This window comes from Myxocyprinus asiaticus, chromosome 32 (assembly GCF_019703515.2).
Source record: "Myxocyprinus asiaticus isolate MX2 ecotype Aquarium Trade chromosome 32, UBuf_Myxa_2, whole genome shotgun sequence".
Classification (NCBI taxonomy): Eukaryota; Metazoa; Chordata; class Actinopteri; order Cypriniformes; family Catostomidae; genus Myxocyprinus; species Myxocyprinus asiaticus.
In genome coordinates, this window is record NC_059375.1 from 31,647,323 (window position 1) to 31,661,378 (window position 14,056).

Here is a 14,056-nt window from a genome sequence, read left to right on the forward strand (position 1 = left end):
AGCTCATTTTCTTCTTGCTGTTTTTTTCCACTGAACCGAATGGCATTGTACAGCCTATTGTGTGTGTGACTAAATGTGTTTTTGTGCATGCAACTGTTTCCAAAGCCTTGAAAGTCTCAAGATTTCAGTAAATAATTTATTATTGCAGTTATTAACAGTCAGACTTTACTTGCATGCAGTTGGTTTATATAGTAACAATTAGTTTAAGAATACTCTAATTTTCCACTAGATGGCAACAGTATTTAAACAAACAAACAAACAAACAAACAAACAAACAAACAAACAATCAAACACTCACCTCTTAAAACAGTGTCTAATAACATCTAACATAGCAAATAGAGTAGGAATATGTAATTGAATTTCTATATTTACAGTGTAATGAGTCTATACATGAGTATGCTGCATATTAATCAATATAAGGCAGCAGAATGTATGTAAAATACAGGTATTTGAAGCATTATTGATTTCCCCTCTTAAAATGACATTTGCTTGGAATTGGCTTTCATCTTATCCTTATAGTCCATGTCTTCCACTCTGTTGGAGAGTGAAGGTAAAGAAATACATCACATTTTAAAAAACAGAGAGGAACTGTACCAACAATAAAATCTAGACAAAATGTAAAACAATTTTTTTTAGTTTCTGTTTTAGTTTTTTCTTTACCCCTGATTAATTTTGCATCTTGTGTAAATATTGAAGGATGTAACAACCACAAACACAAGCAATAAAAATCCAGTCACAGCAGCAAGACCAATGAACACGTTCTGAAGAATTGACTCTGGAGCATCTAAAGGAATAATGGCACACACATTGTGAACAAGATCAAAGGAATACAAGTTAATACAATACAAGTTAAGCTCAATCGACAGAATTTGTGGCATGTTGATAACTACAAAAAATAATTTCTACTCATCCCTCCTTTTCTTTAAAAAAGCAAAAATCGAAGTTGCAGTGAGGCACTTACAATGGAAGTCAATGGGGCTATTTTTTGGAGGGTTTAAAGGCTTAAATATCAACCTTATAATTTTATAAAAGAACTTGCATTAATTGTTCTGTTAAAACTCATGTACTGTTTGAGCTGTAAAGTTGTTTAAATCACAGTTGTTACAGTTGCTTTGGGGATTTAGGGCATTACATCGAGATGGTAAAAAAGCTGTAAAACTTTACACAGCAAAGGTTAGTAAGCGATTTTATCACACAAAAATCATGTCATCAATGCATATTGTTTATGTCTTGTCGCTATACTTTTGAAACAGTAAATATTTTAAAGGAATATTCTGAGTTCAATACAATTTGTGGCATAATGTTGATTACCACAAAAATTATTTTGACTCGTCCTTCCCTTTTTTTTTTTTTTTTTTATTTGGAATGCCCAATTCACAATGTGCTCTAAGTCCTCATGATGGCGTAGTGACTCGCCTCAATCCAGGTGGCGGAGGACGAATCTCAGTTGCCTCTGCATCTGAGACCTCAACCTGTGTATCGTATCACGTGGCTTGTTCAGCGCGTTACCGCGGAGATATAGCGCGTGTGGAGGCATCACGCCATCCACCGCGCCATCCACGCACAACTTACCATGCACCCCACCGAGATCGAACCACATTATAGCGATCACGAGGAGGTTACCCCGTGTGACTCTACCCTCCCTAGCAACCGGGCAAATTTGGTTGCTTAGGAGACCCGGCTGGAGTCACTCAGAACATCCTGGGATTCGAACCTTCCTTTTCTTTAAAAAAAAAAAAAAAAGCAAAAATCAGGGTTACAGTGAGGCACTTACAATGGAAGTGAATGGGGCCAATTGGAGGGTTTAAAGGCACAAATGTAAAGCTTATAATTTTATAAAAGCACTTACATTAATTCTGTTAAAACTTGTGTATTATTTTAGCTGTAAAGTTGTTTGTGACAAGGAGGAGAGCTCGGCCGGGCCATGATGGAGCATGGTCGGGGCTAAATCAGCTGATCAGCAAGAGAGCAAGATAAGGTGCAGCCAGAGACGCTGGTTCGAGAGAGAGAGATGCACGCGGCCGCGTTGCATGTGTGTCTGTGTCCTTATGCTTTATGTTGTTTTAAGCTCATTTATATAATTAAAGCTTATGTTTACTGTTCAGCCGGTTCCCGCCTCCTCCTTGCCTGTCCTTTAACTGTTACAGTGGTGCCGAAACCTGGGAAGGAGGAGGGATGCGCTGTCCTTGCCACTGCCATTCGCCAGGGGAGCAGCTGCGGCCGTCTGCTTGGGGACGGAGGGGTCACTGCCGGCCGGCGAGAGCTGGAGGATCTGCGGCCGTCTGCCGAGAAGGGGAGGAGTGGTTCCGTCCGCCAGGGGCCAGAGGACAAGCTGCCATCTGCCTGGGGAGGTGCGAGCTGGCGTCTGCCAGAGGGTGGAGGAGCGGTTGAGGACCGGGAAATAGCGTGTCCGGGAGCCGGTGAGCAAGTTCTTCTCTCTCTCCTCTCTCTGTGTCTCCGCTCACCCTTTCCCTCTCCCCACACCTCCCCTCGTCTCTCCCCCCAGGTTCATAGGAGGCGGGGTGGGCCACCAGCTGACAGAACAGCTGGAAGGGCAGCGTCTCCCCCCCAGAGATGGGGGGGGGGGGGTTAGTCAGACTGGTGGCGCCCCAGCCTGAATTGGGCAGGGGAGGAGTGTGACGAGGAGGAGTGCATGGCCGGGCCGTTATGGAGCATGGCTGGTGCTGAATCAGCTGATCAGCGGGAGAGCGACATAAGGGGCAGCTGGAGACGCCGGTTTGAGAGAGAGAGAGACGCACATGGCCGCGTTGCATGTGTGTCTGTGTCCTTATGTTTTATGTTGTTTTAAGTTCATTTATACCATTAAAGTATATGTTTACTGTTCAGCCGGTTCCCGCCTCCTCCTTGCCCATCCTTTAACTGTTACATTGTTTAAATGATCTTTTTTTCCGGTCATTTAGGGTTTTAGGGTTTACGGCGTTACGTCATCATGGCAACGAAGTTGTAAAATTGGATATAACTTTACACAGAAAAGTTAGTAAGTAGTTTTATCACACTAAAGTCATGTTGACGCTCATATTGTTTACGTCTTGTGGCTGTACTTTTGAAATAGTGAGTATTTTAACGTTTATGGATTGGCCCCATTCAGTTCCATTTGAAAGTGCCTCACTGAAACCCAGATTTGTGCTTTTTTGAAGAAAAGGAGCGATGAGTCGAAATAATTTTTTGAATCTACATGCTGTAGATTGAGCTTCACTTGTTTTAAACCCAGAATATTCCTTAAAATTTTACAAATTGGCCCCATTTACATCACTGTTTACACCTGGTTGCTTAAATGCGTCTCCCGTGACTACTTGTGTTCAGATTTGGAGGGGAGGGTCTCTGATATCATGACGACATCAATCACTATGTCAGTGTGTAACAAAGTTCACAGTTAGGGAAAAGGAGGAAGCGGGAGACGGCGAATCCAACTCAAATGGTGTTTATTTAAAATCAGAAATCACGCTTTTCAGCGGCAACAGTCTAAATAACCTCAACCACACCCCCACCACCATACAGTGTGTTATTGCATGATAAAAAAACACAAAATGTTTTAAAAGAAAGAGCAAAACAAACGGCACGCTGTTTCTCCCAGATGCGGTTGAAATTTAATCTAAGCACAAATGCAACATGTCAAGCAGAGCTATCAATAATTTTTTGAGGATTACCTGTATTAAAGGAGCTTCATGTGTTTGTGCTTCTCATCTGTGTTGATATAAGATACACTGAAGAAGATCCGTGAAGCTCTCGTAATTGTGTTTGTACTGTATCCGCTTTTAAAAATTTCCGATCTGACTGTTGTTTCTTTTTAAAGCCGCTCGTAACCGGCAAAGTTAAAACTCTTGTTTTAGAGCAGCGGTTGATTGACAGGGGAGGGGTGGAGTTTCACTGCTTCCGGGATGCATACAGGACGGATAGCTTTTACACCTCAAACCCAGTGTGGTCACATGAGTTTTGACCACATTCGAATGTGGTTTTTGTGATCCGATCAAAAAATGTTTTAAACCCCGTTTAGACCTGTTCACCCGAAATGCATTTTAATACCAGGTGTAAATGGGGTCCAACATTATGCCACAAATGCTGAGGATTGAATTTAACTTGAACCTGGAATATTCCTTAATTTGGCTGATGGCCTAAAAGTTATGCAATTTGTGATAAGACGATTTCAATTGGTTCAAATGTGAACGTAGTGCACTAGTAACACGGTTCTTGCACAAAGGGGTTTTATCCATAATATTTAATGGCATTGTTTGTTTGATAGGTGCAGTTTGTAACTTTTGATTACTTTACCTAAAGTCTTATCAAGACATCTTATCAAATTGCCACATCTGATGCCTATCATGACCATTTAGTTATCTTAAACTCTCAAGGTTCACTTGATGGCAAGATTGTGTTAAAGTAATTAATGAATTGCTCTGTCTATTATTTACCCTAGAATAACAACTCATTAAATGGAATAAAATATCTTATATTACGGCAGAAGCAAAAAGGATAGTTCACCTCAAAATGAAAATTCTGTCATAGTTTTCTCACCCTCATGTTTTTCCAAACCTGTATGACTTTCTTGCTTCTGTGGAACACAAAGGGAGATGTTAGGAAGACTGTTAGCCTCAGTCGCCATTCACTTTCATGTTTGGGAGAAAAGATGCATTGAAAGTGAAGGGTGTGGATAACATTGTGCCTAACATCTCTTTTTGACTTCCACGGAAGAAACAGTAATACAGGTTTAGAATGACACGAGGGTGAGTAAATGATGACAGAATTTTAATTTTTGGGTGAACTCTATTCCCTTTGATGTTTATCCCTCAAATCCTTGACAGTGACCTTTAAATAATTAAATAACATGAATATATATGTACATAATATGGAAACACTTTTGAAAGCTTTTATTTAGTTTTTGTTAACCTACCACTGGAGTAACATGACTCTCCATTGGAGATCAGCATGTGTCGGGTGTTATCCAGTGACCCGTCATTGATTTCTGGTTTTATCCCCAGCAAGTGGCACATTAGAGGGTACACATTAACTGTTTCAAATGGTCCAACCAGCAAGTTATGGTGGAAATCTGGTCCCACTGCCCTGAAGAAAGGCTTCATGTCCATGTCCTCATTGTCAAAGCCATGTTCCCCTTTGTTGGCTTGGAATGTGTAGAACTGGATGCAGATTTAGAACATAGAAATTTGAAAGTGATTAAGTATACCATTATATTGTCATTGAAAATGTACTCTATTATAGGTGTTACATACCGTATAAGCATTTTACCATTAAATGCTCACCCCATTGATGACGTATCCTGGGTCTGCATAGAGAATGATGGGTAGAATGCGTGGATGGTTGCCATAATGCAGTCTAGCAGGCATGTCCTCTTTCTTGTAAACATGAAGGTTTGGGTGACCTCCTTCCAAGGCTCTGTAAACCTTGTCAAGCATCCCGTCTTTGGGCAACAACATCCCAGAGGGTCCATAGTCCAACAGGTGGAATTTCAGATCACTCATGGAGAAACCTGGGATGTTGGTGAGAATAATCTCATTTACCGTCTCTCGTTCGAACACTGTGGACATTCCATGGTCAGCTGTGATGATAATATTCAGTTGGTCAGTAAGTCTGTATTTCTTAGCAGCTTCTCTTATGTAGCCCACAGTTCGGTCCACTTTTTTAACCACCTCACGTCTCTCAGGTGAATCAGGCCCATACTTATGCCCTATCTCATCAGGTTCACCAAAATACAAAGTCACAAAGTCTAAATCTTGATCTTTAAACCATTCCCCCATCACCTTGTTCACATTTTCCCTCCATACTGTCTCATTGCTGTGGTCATAAAACCTTGGTTCTATCTGCCTCACTTGGACTGTCTCTTTCTGGTAGGTGGCAGCAGTGCCAGGGAAATGTAGGGATCCTGTTTTCAGACCCTAAGAAAGGCCACATAAATACATTAATGGGTATGTAATTCAAATGTTACAATTAGGAGGTTGAAGTAATATTGTAATGTTTTTGTATCAGTTATTTTTCCGCAAAGTAAATTGTTTAAGGTGTAATATAGAATCTTATGTAACATTTCTTGAGATTTTTTTATTAGGACAGTGTAAAGTTAATGTCATTAACAATACTGAAAAGACCAGCATTGCCGATCTCAAAAAGATGTTGTGTTTTTGATTCTGGTCTCCGGCATTGGAAAGCAGTGTGCCACAAGGCTGCTGACCTGCAAGACTTCCTTTGTTGACCAAATTAACCAGAAAATTCATAAGCTTTACCAACTAACCCAGTTTTTGCTGCTTAAACAGCATGGCCACAAGCTCCACCATCACCAAACCAGCACTAACTTCATGCTTAAAAGGAAAGTTCACTCAAAAATGAACATTTAATGAACTTTAAATTGGAACTTTTCAGCAAGATAAATGCTGAAATGTACATTTCCAACTTGGCAATTTCAGTTTTTAACTTTGATTTGAAAGATTTCTACTGAATCTGTTGTTTTAAGCTTTTCATTGACTAGGGTTTGAGATGTACCTGTCTTTGAGCCGTGATCCAGATGGGTAGACTACCATTATCCCAGTAGTCATCTACAAACTGTGTCATATAATACTGTTTCTTCTCCTGTGTCGTGGTGTTGAACCACATGTTATGAATCACACCATGATTCTCGATGTACCTTCCTGAGAAAAAATAAACATTGATTCCATAATTTTAGCTACAGAACAATGCTATGCATTGTCCAATATATTTATATTATATGCCGTGGTCCCCATAAGTATTTGGACACTTAAGCCTTACTCAAAAATGTGTGAATGTCTTTGCATTATAACAGATAGCATTAGATGTTGCCTTACCAGTTAACAGGGTGAAGTGTGTAGGACTGGTGATAGTCAGGTAAGGTGGGGTGACGTATGCTGCCTTGACTCCTTCTTTAGCCATTTTGTCTAGATTTGGAGTGTCCACGTCTCTGTCATAGTCCCATCTGAACCCGTCAAAGCTGATCAGTAGTAGTTTGTTTCTACCTGTGGTGCAGCGGTTTCTGGCTGGGGCTGAGAGAGCCATAGGGAATATAAGCAGCCATAGACCCAGTACCAATAACATGACTGGTATTCCACTAAACGATCTTGCTTTTTGTCTGTTTGTCATATCTGGTCTAACAGCCTCAGCTCTCAACTGATTCTTTTGTCTTTGTCCTTTGAAATGTTTCTACACACTTAAGTTCACACTATCATTGAGCTTTATGGGGTGGATTGCATGCTTGTGTTATCTTATGTTATATAATCTTGTGGCCTTATCAGAAGTTATAGGGCAACAGCTAATAATCAGCTCTTTTCCTTATATTTATAGCTCACTGCTTATAATGTAAAATTAAACAATTTTTTATATGATGCCTGTGGTGTGTTAAGGGAAAGATAAGCGTCTAACCAGTCATAAAGCTCTCATTGCCTAATTGAGTAATCCGTATTCTCTTGAGGGATTGTGATGGAATAAAACTTGGCATTAAGAATCTTTTGTTTATCAATCAGACAGCACTTCAAAATTTACCTATAGTGTGCAAGCTGAAAGGGGCAGTTTCCTTGGAAAAGCTTCATGTTGATCAATTCTGCAGTCTAAATTATAAACCTCCAGGCTTGTGTTACCATGTACCTGTTTAGTGAGACAGCTTATATTACATAACTACACAAATAAGATATGCATGATCCTTGGGGACAAAAATTTACGTTGTTTGTAACACAATATTTATGCATGTATTTGGATGATTACATTTGGAAATAATAAACAATTGAAAAATATGTGGCCCATAGGAATTTATATGTCATGAATATGTTAATGAATTTGGATGGAGGGAACGAGATGTTGTCTCGATGTAGTGACACTAGGGGTTCAATCTTGAGAGCCCCATTCACCTTTGCTTAAAATAGAAAAGGCCAATGAGAATTGGCGAGTGGAATTTGCATGCCACTCTCTGCCCCGGACATATGGGTTTAAAAGGAGCTGGCGTGCATCACTCATTCAGATTTATGCTGTGGAGCCGATAGAGAGTCCCGGCCATGTCAGCGGCCAGTTCAGGTGCATCACATGGGATTACCCAGAGGGGAATCACCACATATGGAGCACTGAGCACTAGTACACAGGCTCACCTGAAAAGGGCCATTCCACGAGTACTGGGCCTGGTGGCGTCACTCCTCCGCCGAGTTCGTCACTGAACAGTGCTTAAGATTTAAAGAGGCATCCAGGGTTCACCAGTTACGGGGAACTGTTGTGGACAAAATAACGCACATTGTCACCTTGAAAAAGGGGAAAGGCGTAATGCAAGCGGTACACCCAACTGGCTGCCCAGCCTACATGCTGTTACTTTGTAACACTCGGGATGAAACCGGTTCTATACGTAGGTTGTAAAACCTCGCAAAGGGATTGGGTGTAGCCCAACCCACAGCTCTGCATATGTCTGCTAGATAGGCCCTCCTTGCCAGTGCCCAGGAGGATGCAACACCCCTAGTGGAGTGTGCCCGAACTCCCAAGGGGCACGGCAGGTCTTGTGATTGGTAAGCCAAAGAAATGGCATCCACAATCCAATGGGTCAGCCTCTGTTTGGAGACAGCTTTCCCCTTCTGCTGCCCTCCAAAGCAGACAAAAAGCTGCTCTGAGCATCTGAAGCTCTGCGTGCGGTCCAGATAGATGTGCAGGGCGTGAACTGGACATAGCAATGACAAGGCCGGGTCTTCCTCCTCTGAAGGGAGCACTTTCAGTTTCACCACCTGGTCTCGAAAGGGAGTGGTGGGAACTTTGGGCACGTAACCGGGCCAGGGTCTCAAGATCACGTGAAAGTGTGCTGGCCCAAACTCCAGGCATTTTCTGGTGACAGAGAGCACCTGTAGGTCCCCCACCCTCTTGATGAAAGTGAGCGCCACGTGACAAGTGACAGTTCAAGTGCTGAGCTCAGCCTGCTCCAGGGGCTCAAAGGGGGCTCTCTGTAGGGCAGGTAGGACCACATAGAGATTCCAAGAGGGAATCAGGTGTGGTCTTGGAGGATTCAACCTCCTCACACCTTTGAGGAACCTGGTGATCTGGTCGTGCTGCTGTGAGGGTCTCCCATTCAGTGTATTGTGATACGCTGCTATAGCAGCCATGTACACCTTCAGGGTAGAGGGAGACAGCCGTCTCTTCAGCCCTTCCTGCAAGAAAGACAGAACAGACCTGACCGCGCACCTCTGTGGGTCTTCCCCACAGGAAGAACACCAGTTCGCGAAGAGACGCCACTTTAAGGCAAACAGCCGCCTCGTAGAGGTCTGACCAAGGGCTGAAAGTCTGATGGCACTGTGGCGTGATAGTCACACGCTGGGTGCCGTGGTACCATGCCCACCTAGGGACTCAGGTCTGTAGCCAGTGCTGAAGCGGTCTCATATTCATCAACCCGAGGGGGAGAACCACCGCCGAGGATGCCATATGCCCCAGGAGCCTCTGAAATTGTTTCACTGGTGTCACTACCTTCTGCCTGAAGCTTTTCAGGCAGGTCAGCACTGACTGTGCAAGCTCGGTCATAAGACGTGCCGTGAGAGGGACCGAGTCCAACTCCATACCGAAAAAAGAGATGCTCTGCACAGGGGAGAGCTTGCTCTTTTCCCAGTTGACCTGAAGCCCAAGTCGGTCCCTGTGCGCACAATAGATCACGCGAGTGAGCTAGGATTAGTCATCGAGATAATTGAGTATGTGTATACCCTTCTCCCTTCACAGGGCCAGGGCAGCCTCTGCGACCTTGGTAAAGATGCGAGGGGACAGGGGAAGACCGAAGGGGACTACCTTATACTGGTATGCTCATCCCTCGAAGGCAAACCAAAGAAAGGGTCTGTGTCGAGGAAGGATCGATACGTGAAAGTATGCATCCTTCAGGTCGATGGCCGCAAACCAATCCTGATGTCATACTGACGCCAGGATGCGCTTCTGTGTTAACATCCTGAACGGAAGCCTGTGTAAGGCCTTGTTCAAGGCACGCAGGTTCAATATTGGGCGCGACCCTCCCCCTTTCTTGGGCACAATAAAATAAGGGCTGTAACAGCCCTTGTGTGACTCAGCTACAGGGACGGGTTCTATTGCTCCCTTCGCCAGAAGGGTGGCAGCCTCTGCCCGAAGGATGGCCTAACCAGGCCTCCATACTCCACGCCAGCGGCACCAAGGGGACGACTGGAATTATCATGCTCGGGAAGGGTGGTTCACAACAAGGCAGAGCAGGCGCCCCACCTGGAAGACAACCCAGGGGGGACATGCTGCTCCGCAAGCCCGCAACAGACGCCGGTGGCTGGGGCAGGTGCACAGCCCCAGAGACTAGCACACTTACCTGTTCTCCAGCTGTCTCTCGACGGAGAATGAGGGAACACAAGGTACTCGCGTCCGACTGGTTGACCGGAAAGTCTTCCAGCGCTTGGCCGTTGCGAGCGTGATGACCCAGGGAATGAGGAAACTGCTCTTTTGCGCCGAGGCCCAGAGGGCACCCTGCACTGGCCCAGGGGCGATGGTGGGGCTGGTAAGTTCACCCAGGCTGGTCAGAGTCCGGTCCCTCCAGGTGGCTGCACCCTGCAGGCATAAATGCACCGCTACGGTGCACTCTACCTGGGGAAGCTCGACATATTAGGATGGACCAGTTAGGATGGATGAGCCCGTGAAGCGTGTACGGGCAGAAAAAGTTGCCTTCCATGACTTCGTTAGCTCCTCGTGCACTTCCGGGAAGAAAGGCACCAGGGCGGGGAGGGGCGTGGCCGTGATTTGTGCTCTGAGCCCAGAAACCAATCATCCAGCCATGAACGCTCAAGGCAGGGTGGAGGGTTCCACTTTAGCCCGATGTTCACAGCCGCCCGGGCAAGCACGGCTGCCATCTCGTGGGTGGGAGCTCAGAAGATTCGTCCGCTTCCGACAGCAGAAGCCCACCCTCTGATGCTGCGATCAATAACCCATCCTTGTCAGGAGCCCCGAACGAGACATTAAATCTGCCCTGAGGTGGACCGCCTGCATCGCTCGATAGCTCCTCCGGGTAGAACGAGTGTGCTGGGGGATGGGAGGTCCGCGGGGGTTGAGCCGGTGGAAATGCTCCCATGTCAACATCCAGATCATCCGCGGCGCTCGCCGACCTGGCCGCCTGAGTATCAGCCCAGGATGGACAGGGCTGGGAAGCAGCTGCAGTGGCTCCCTTCTTCACGAAGCAGGAAGTGAGCCACGACCGCAACGTTCTCATGGGCATGTTCTCGCAATGAGAACATGACCCATCCACGAAAGCTGCCTCACCGTGTTGGCGCCCCAAGCACTCGAGACAGATCTCATGGGAATCCGGAGGGGAGAGATAACGGCCACATCCAGTAGCACAAAGGTGAAAGGCCATCTTTAAAAAGACTCCAATCGTTTGTGCGAGCTCTTTTAGAAGAAAATATACTCTTTAGAATATACTCTTTTAGCACCTGCAGACTTGGCCACCGAAGCGCCCAGGGGAAGCACAACACTCGACCATGCGAGGGTGACCGCTGATATGCGTGTAAATCCAGCAGCGTAAGCGTTGGTGACCGGAACACACATGCGTTCGGCTCCGAAATAAAAATCTGAATGAGTGATGCACGCCATCTCCTTTTATACCTGTATGTCCGGGGCGGAGAGTGGCATGCAAATTCCACTTGCCAATTCTCATTGGCCTTTTCTATTTTAAGCAAAGGTGATTGGGGCTCTCAAGATCGAACCCCTAGTGTCACTACATCTACACAACGTCGAGTGAGTGACAGACAGGGAACTGCATTGGGCCAATTCAATACTTTATTGGCTGCATTTACAGGAAGTCCAGTAGAGGGCAACATTTACTCGTAGTTAAAAAAAATGGTGTAGTCCAGGTTTCTTACTCTTACTTTTGCCTCTCGGGAAATTAATACAGTGGAAAAGTATTTTGGTATATGCTAATGACACAATCTGATTACATTAAGTGATCTAGAAATTGTAGATTTGAAAACAAAAAAAAAGATATGATGTAAAATCCGAAAGATTCTGCACAAATAAAAAAATACAAATTTGTGACATGCTTACTCCTTTGTACAAAAGGTCAGATTCCCTTATTTCAATTGAAGGATACAAATTGTTCTATGGAACATTCTCAAATCAAGTTCTAAACAACTTGTGGAGTCCATGCCAGCTCAAGTGCATGCAATCATTTAAGCAAAAGTGGTAGCAAATACTATGAAATTCTAAAATTCATGTACATTTTTCAAATTTTTACTCATTGTTATGCTGATAATATGTTATGTAATATAAATATTTATATAAAATTATAAAAGATGCAATATAGAAACTTTTTCAGTGGTGGACTCTTTTGCACCCTTCTGTATATCCCAGTCCCATTTATGATAATGACATAATGCTTTTAACATGGCTTGAATTAATAAATTCCTAATATTTTATTCACTAACAATGTTTGACAAAGTAATATTTTATTAACTGACAACAGTACAGGAATGGTACATATTGCATTCCTATACCATATACCATTTTCATTAATTTACTGAGAAAATTGTCGACTCCCCAAAGTGATTCACTCTTTTACCTCTCTTTGGAGAGCTCTTTTCTGTTTTGAGGAATGTCAGATTGAGGAAGAAAGGTAATTTGATTGATTTTAGCTTGCTTTCATTTTATAAATATTTGCTCTTTTTTTTGGCCTTTTATGCGTATTTGCATTAGGGGTGTAAAAAAATATTGTATCATGTTGTATCAAACGATATGACGCTCTCGATTCAATATCATATGTATCGTGGCACCGTTTTGTGGCACGTTCTGCATAACGCAGCAGCCCATGTGGCCCCATTTCGAGGCCGGCCCACCGGGAAAAGTCCCGGTTCTCCCAATGGCCAGTCCGTGCCTGGCCAGAGGTCAGGTTCATCTCAAGGTTTTGCTTCTTCTCCATAACTATTTAGTTTTTTTCTTTGTCACGGTCACCTTTAGCTTGCTCATTGGGAGCTTTATGACTTTAAGGCATGATTTTCTACAAAGCTGCTTTGAAATGATGTGTATTGTGAAAAGTGCTATTGAAATTAAAATGACTTGAATTTAGACAAAATAATTTTTCTCAAGAAAAACACGAAAATTGTGTTTTTCTCATAACAATCTGCTGATAAATGCAGTGTTGTTGTTTTAAGTTACTTTATTATAGAGCTCTGCTTTATGTTGCCAATGTCAGACACTGTTGTGTCACTAAATACATTTATGTCGAATCCTTGAATAATTTTAAGTGAAAATATTGGTGCCGTTTAAAAAAACAAAAAAATAATTGTATCGTATTGTGAGGCTTCTGTATTGTATCGTATCGTGAAAACTGTGTATTGTTACATGCCTAATTTGCATCTATTATATCACACATGAACATTCTCTTCATATACCAATCCCATTCCCATTCATCCCACAGCCACCAGATGTAGCCCAGAAGACCTACGAGATGCTTTAAATATCAATATTTGTCACACACAACTTCTTACTCTGTGTGTGTTCTTGGTAATTTCATGGTTCTGAACCAGGCTTTTCAATAACTAAAGTATCCTTGGTTGCTTTATATTGCGGCCTCCATGTGACACCTTCATGACCCCATTTCATCTTATGCACTTTCCGAGCATCAACCTATCTTCTTATTAGATTAAAGACAAGTCAAATGCTAGCTCTTTAATGGCATGATAACGTATTATGATTTCCGCTGAAAACGAATGCACATGGTGCAAATGGCAAGGGCTGTTTCGATTGACAGCAGTGATTACAAACTAAAAACTAGCTTTTGGATAGGATAATGGGTTCACACCATGCTCTACCATTATGGTCAAATAAACAAGCATTTGTTTCTTTGTGCAGTTATGGTAATTCATTATTCATTCTATAATACCTGGAGAAGGCTATCTGTTATCATTGCCACTCATCTCAGTGGCAGTTGCCTGGCTGGCCATGACCCTCCAGAAGTACGCAATTTGAAATCTACAATCTTTGCTCATGGAAACTATCAAGTTTTTTTTCTAACCATAATTACGACATATACCAGCAAGGGCTAAGAGGGCCATGCTTACAGCCAAACCTTGAC

General features: G+C 43.4%; 1 protein-coding gene across 1 annotated transcript; it reads right to left on the reverse strand.

The window, feature by feature from the left end:
- Nucleotides 1-473: 473 nt before the first annotated feature.
- LOC127422984 (ectonucleotide pyrophosphatase/phosphodiesterase family member 7-like) lies at nucleotides 474-7,089 on the reverse strand. Its single transcript, XM_051666941.1, has 6 exons — nucleotides 6,828-7,089; nucleotides 6,508-6,653; nucleotides 5,277-5,909; nucleotides 4,910-5,153; nucleotides 661-784; nucleotides 474-534 (listed from the first exon to the last, which is right to left on the reverse strand). The coding sequence occupies exons 1-6, from the start codon at nucleotides 7,072-7,074 to the stop codon at nucleotides 474-476; spliced, it is 1,455 nt and encodes a 484-aa protein (XP_051522901.1). The 5' UTR covers nucleotides 7,075-7,089.
- Between the last annotated feature and the right edge of the window lie 6,967 nt (nucleotides 7,090-14,056).

Bases quoted from the DNA above. Each gene is read 5' to 3' on its own strand.
- LOC127422984 (XM_051666941.1), bottom strand. From the start codon at position 7,074: ATGTTATTGGTACTGGGTCTATGGCTGCTTATATTCCCTATGGCTCTC. The intron at 6,654-6,827 runs GTAAGGCAACAT...ATTTTTTCTCAG, and splicing joins ACACTTCACCCTGTTAACTG to GAAGGTACATCGAGAATCAT. The intron at 535-660 runs GTAAAGAAAAAA...ACTCTCCAACAG, and splicing joins AGATGCAAAATTAATCAGGG to AGTGGAAGACATGGACTATA.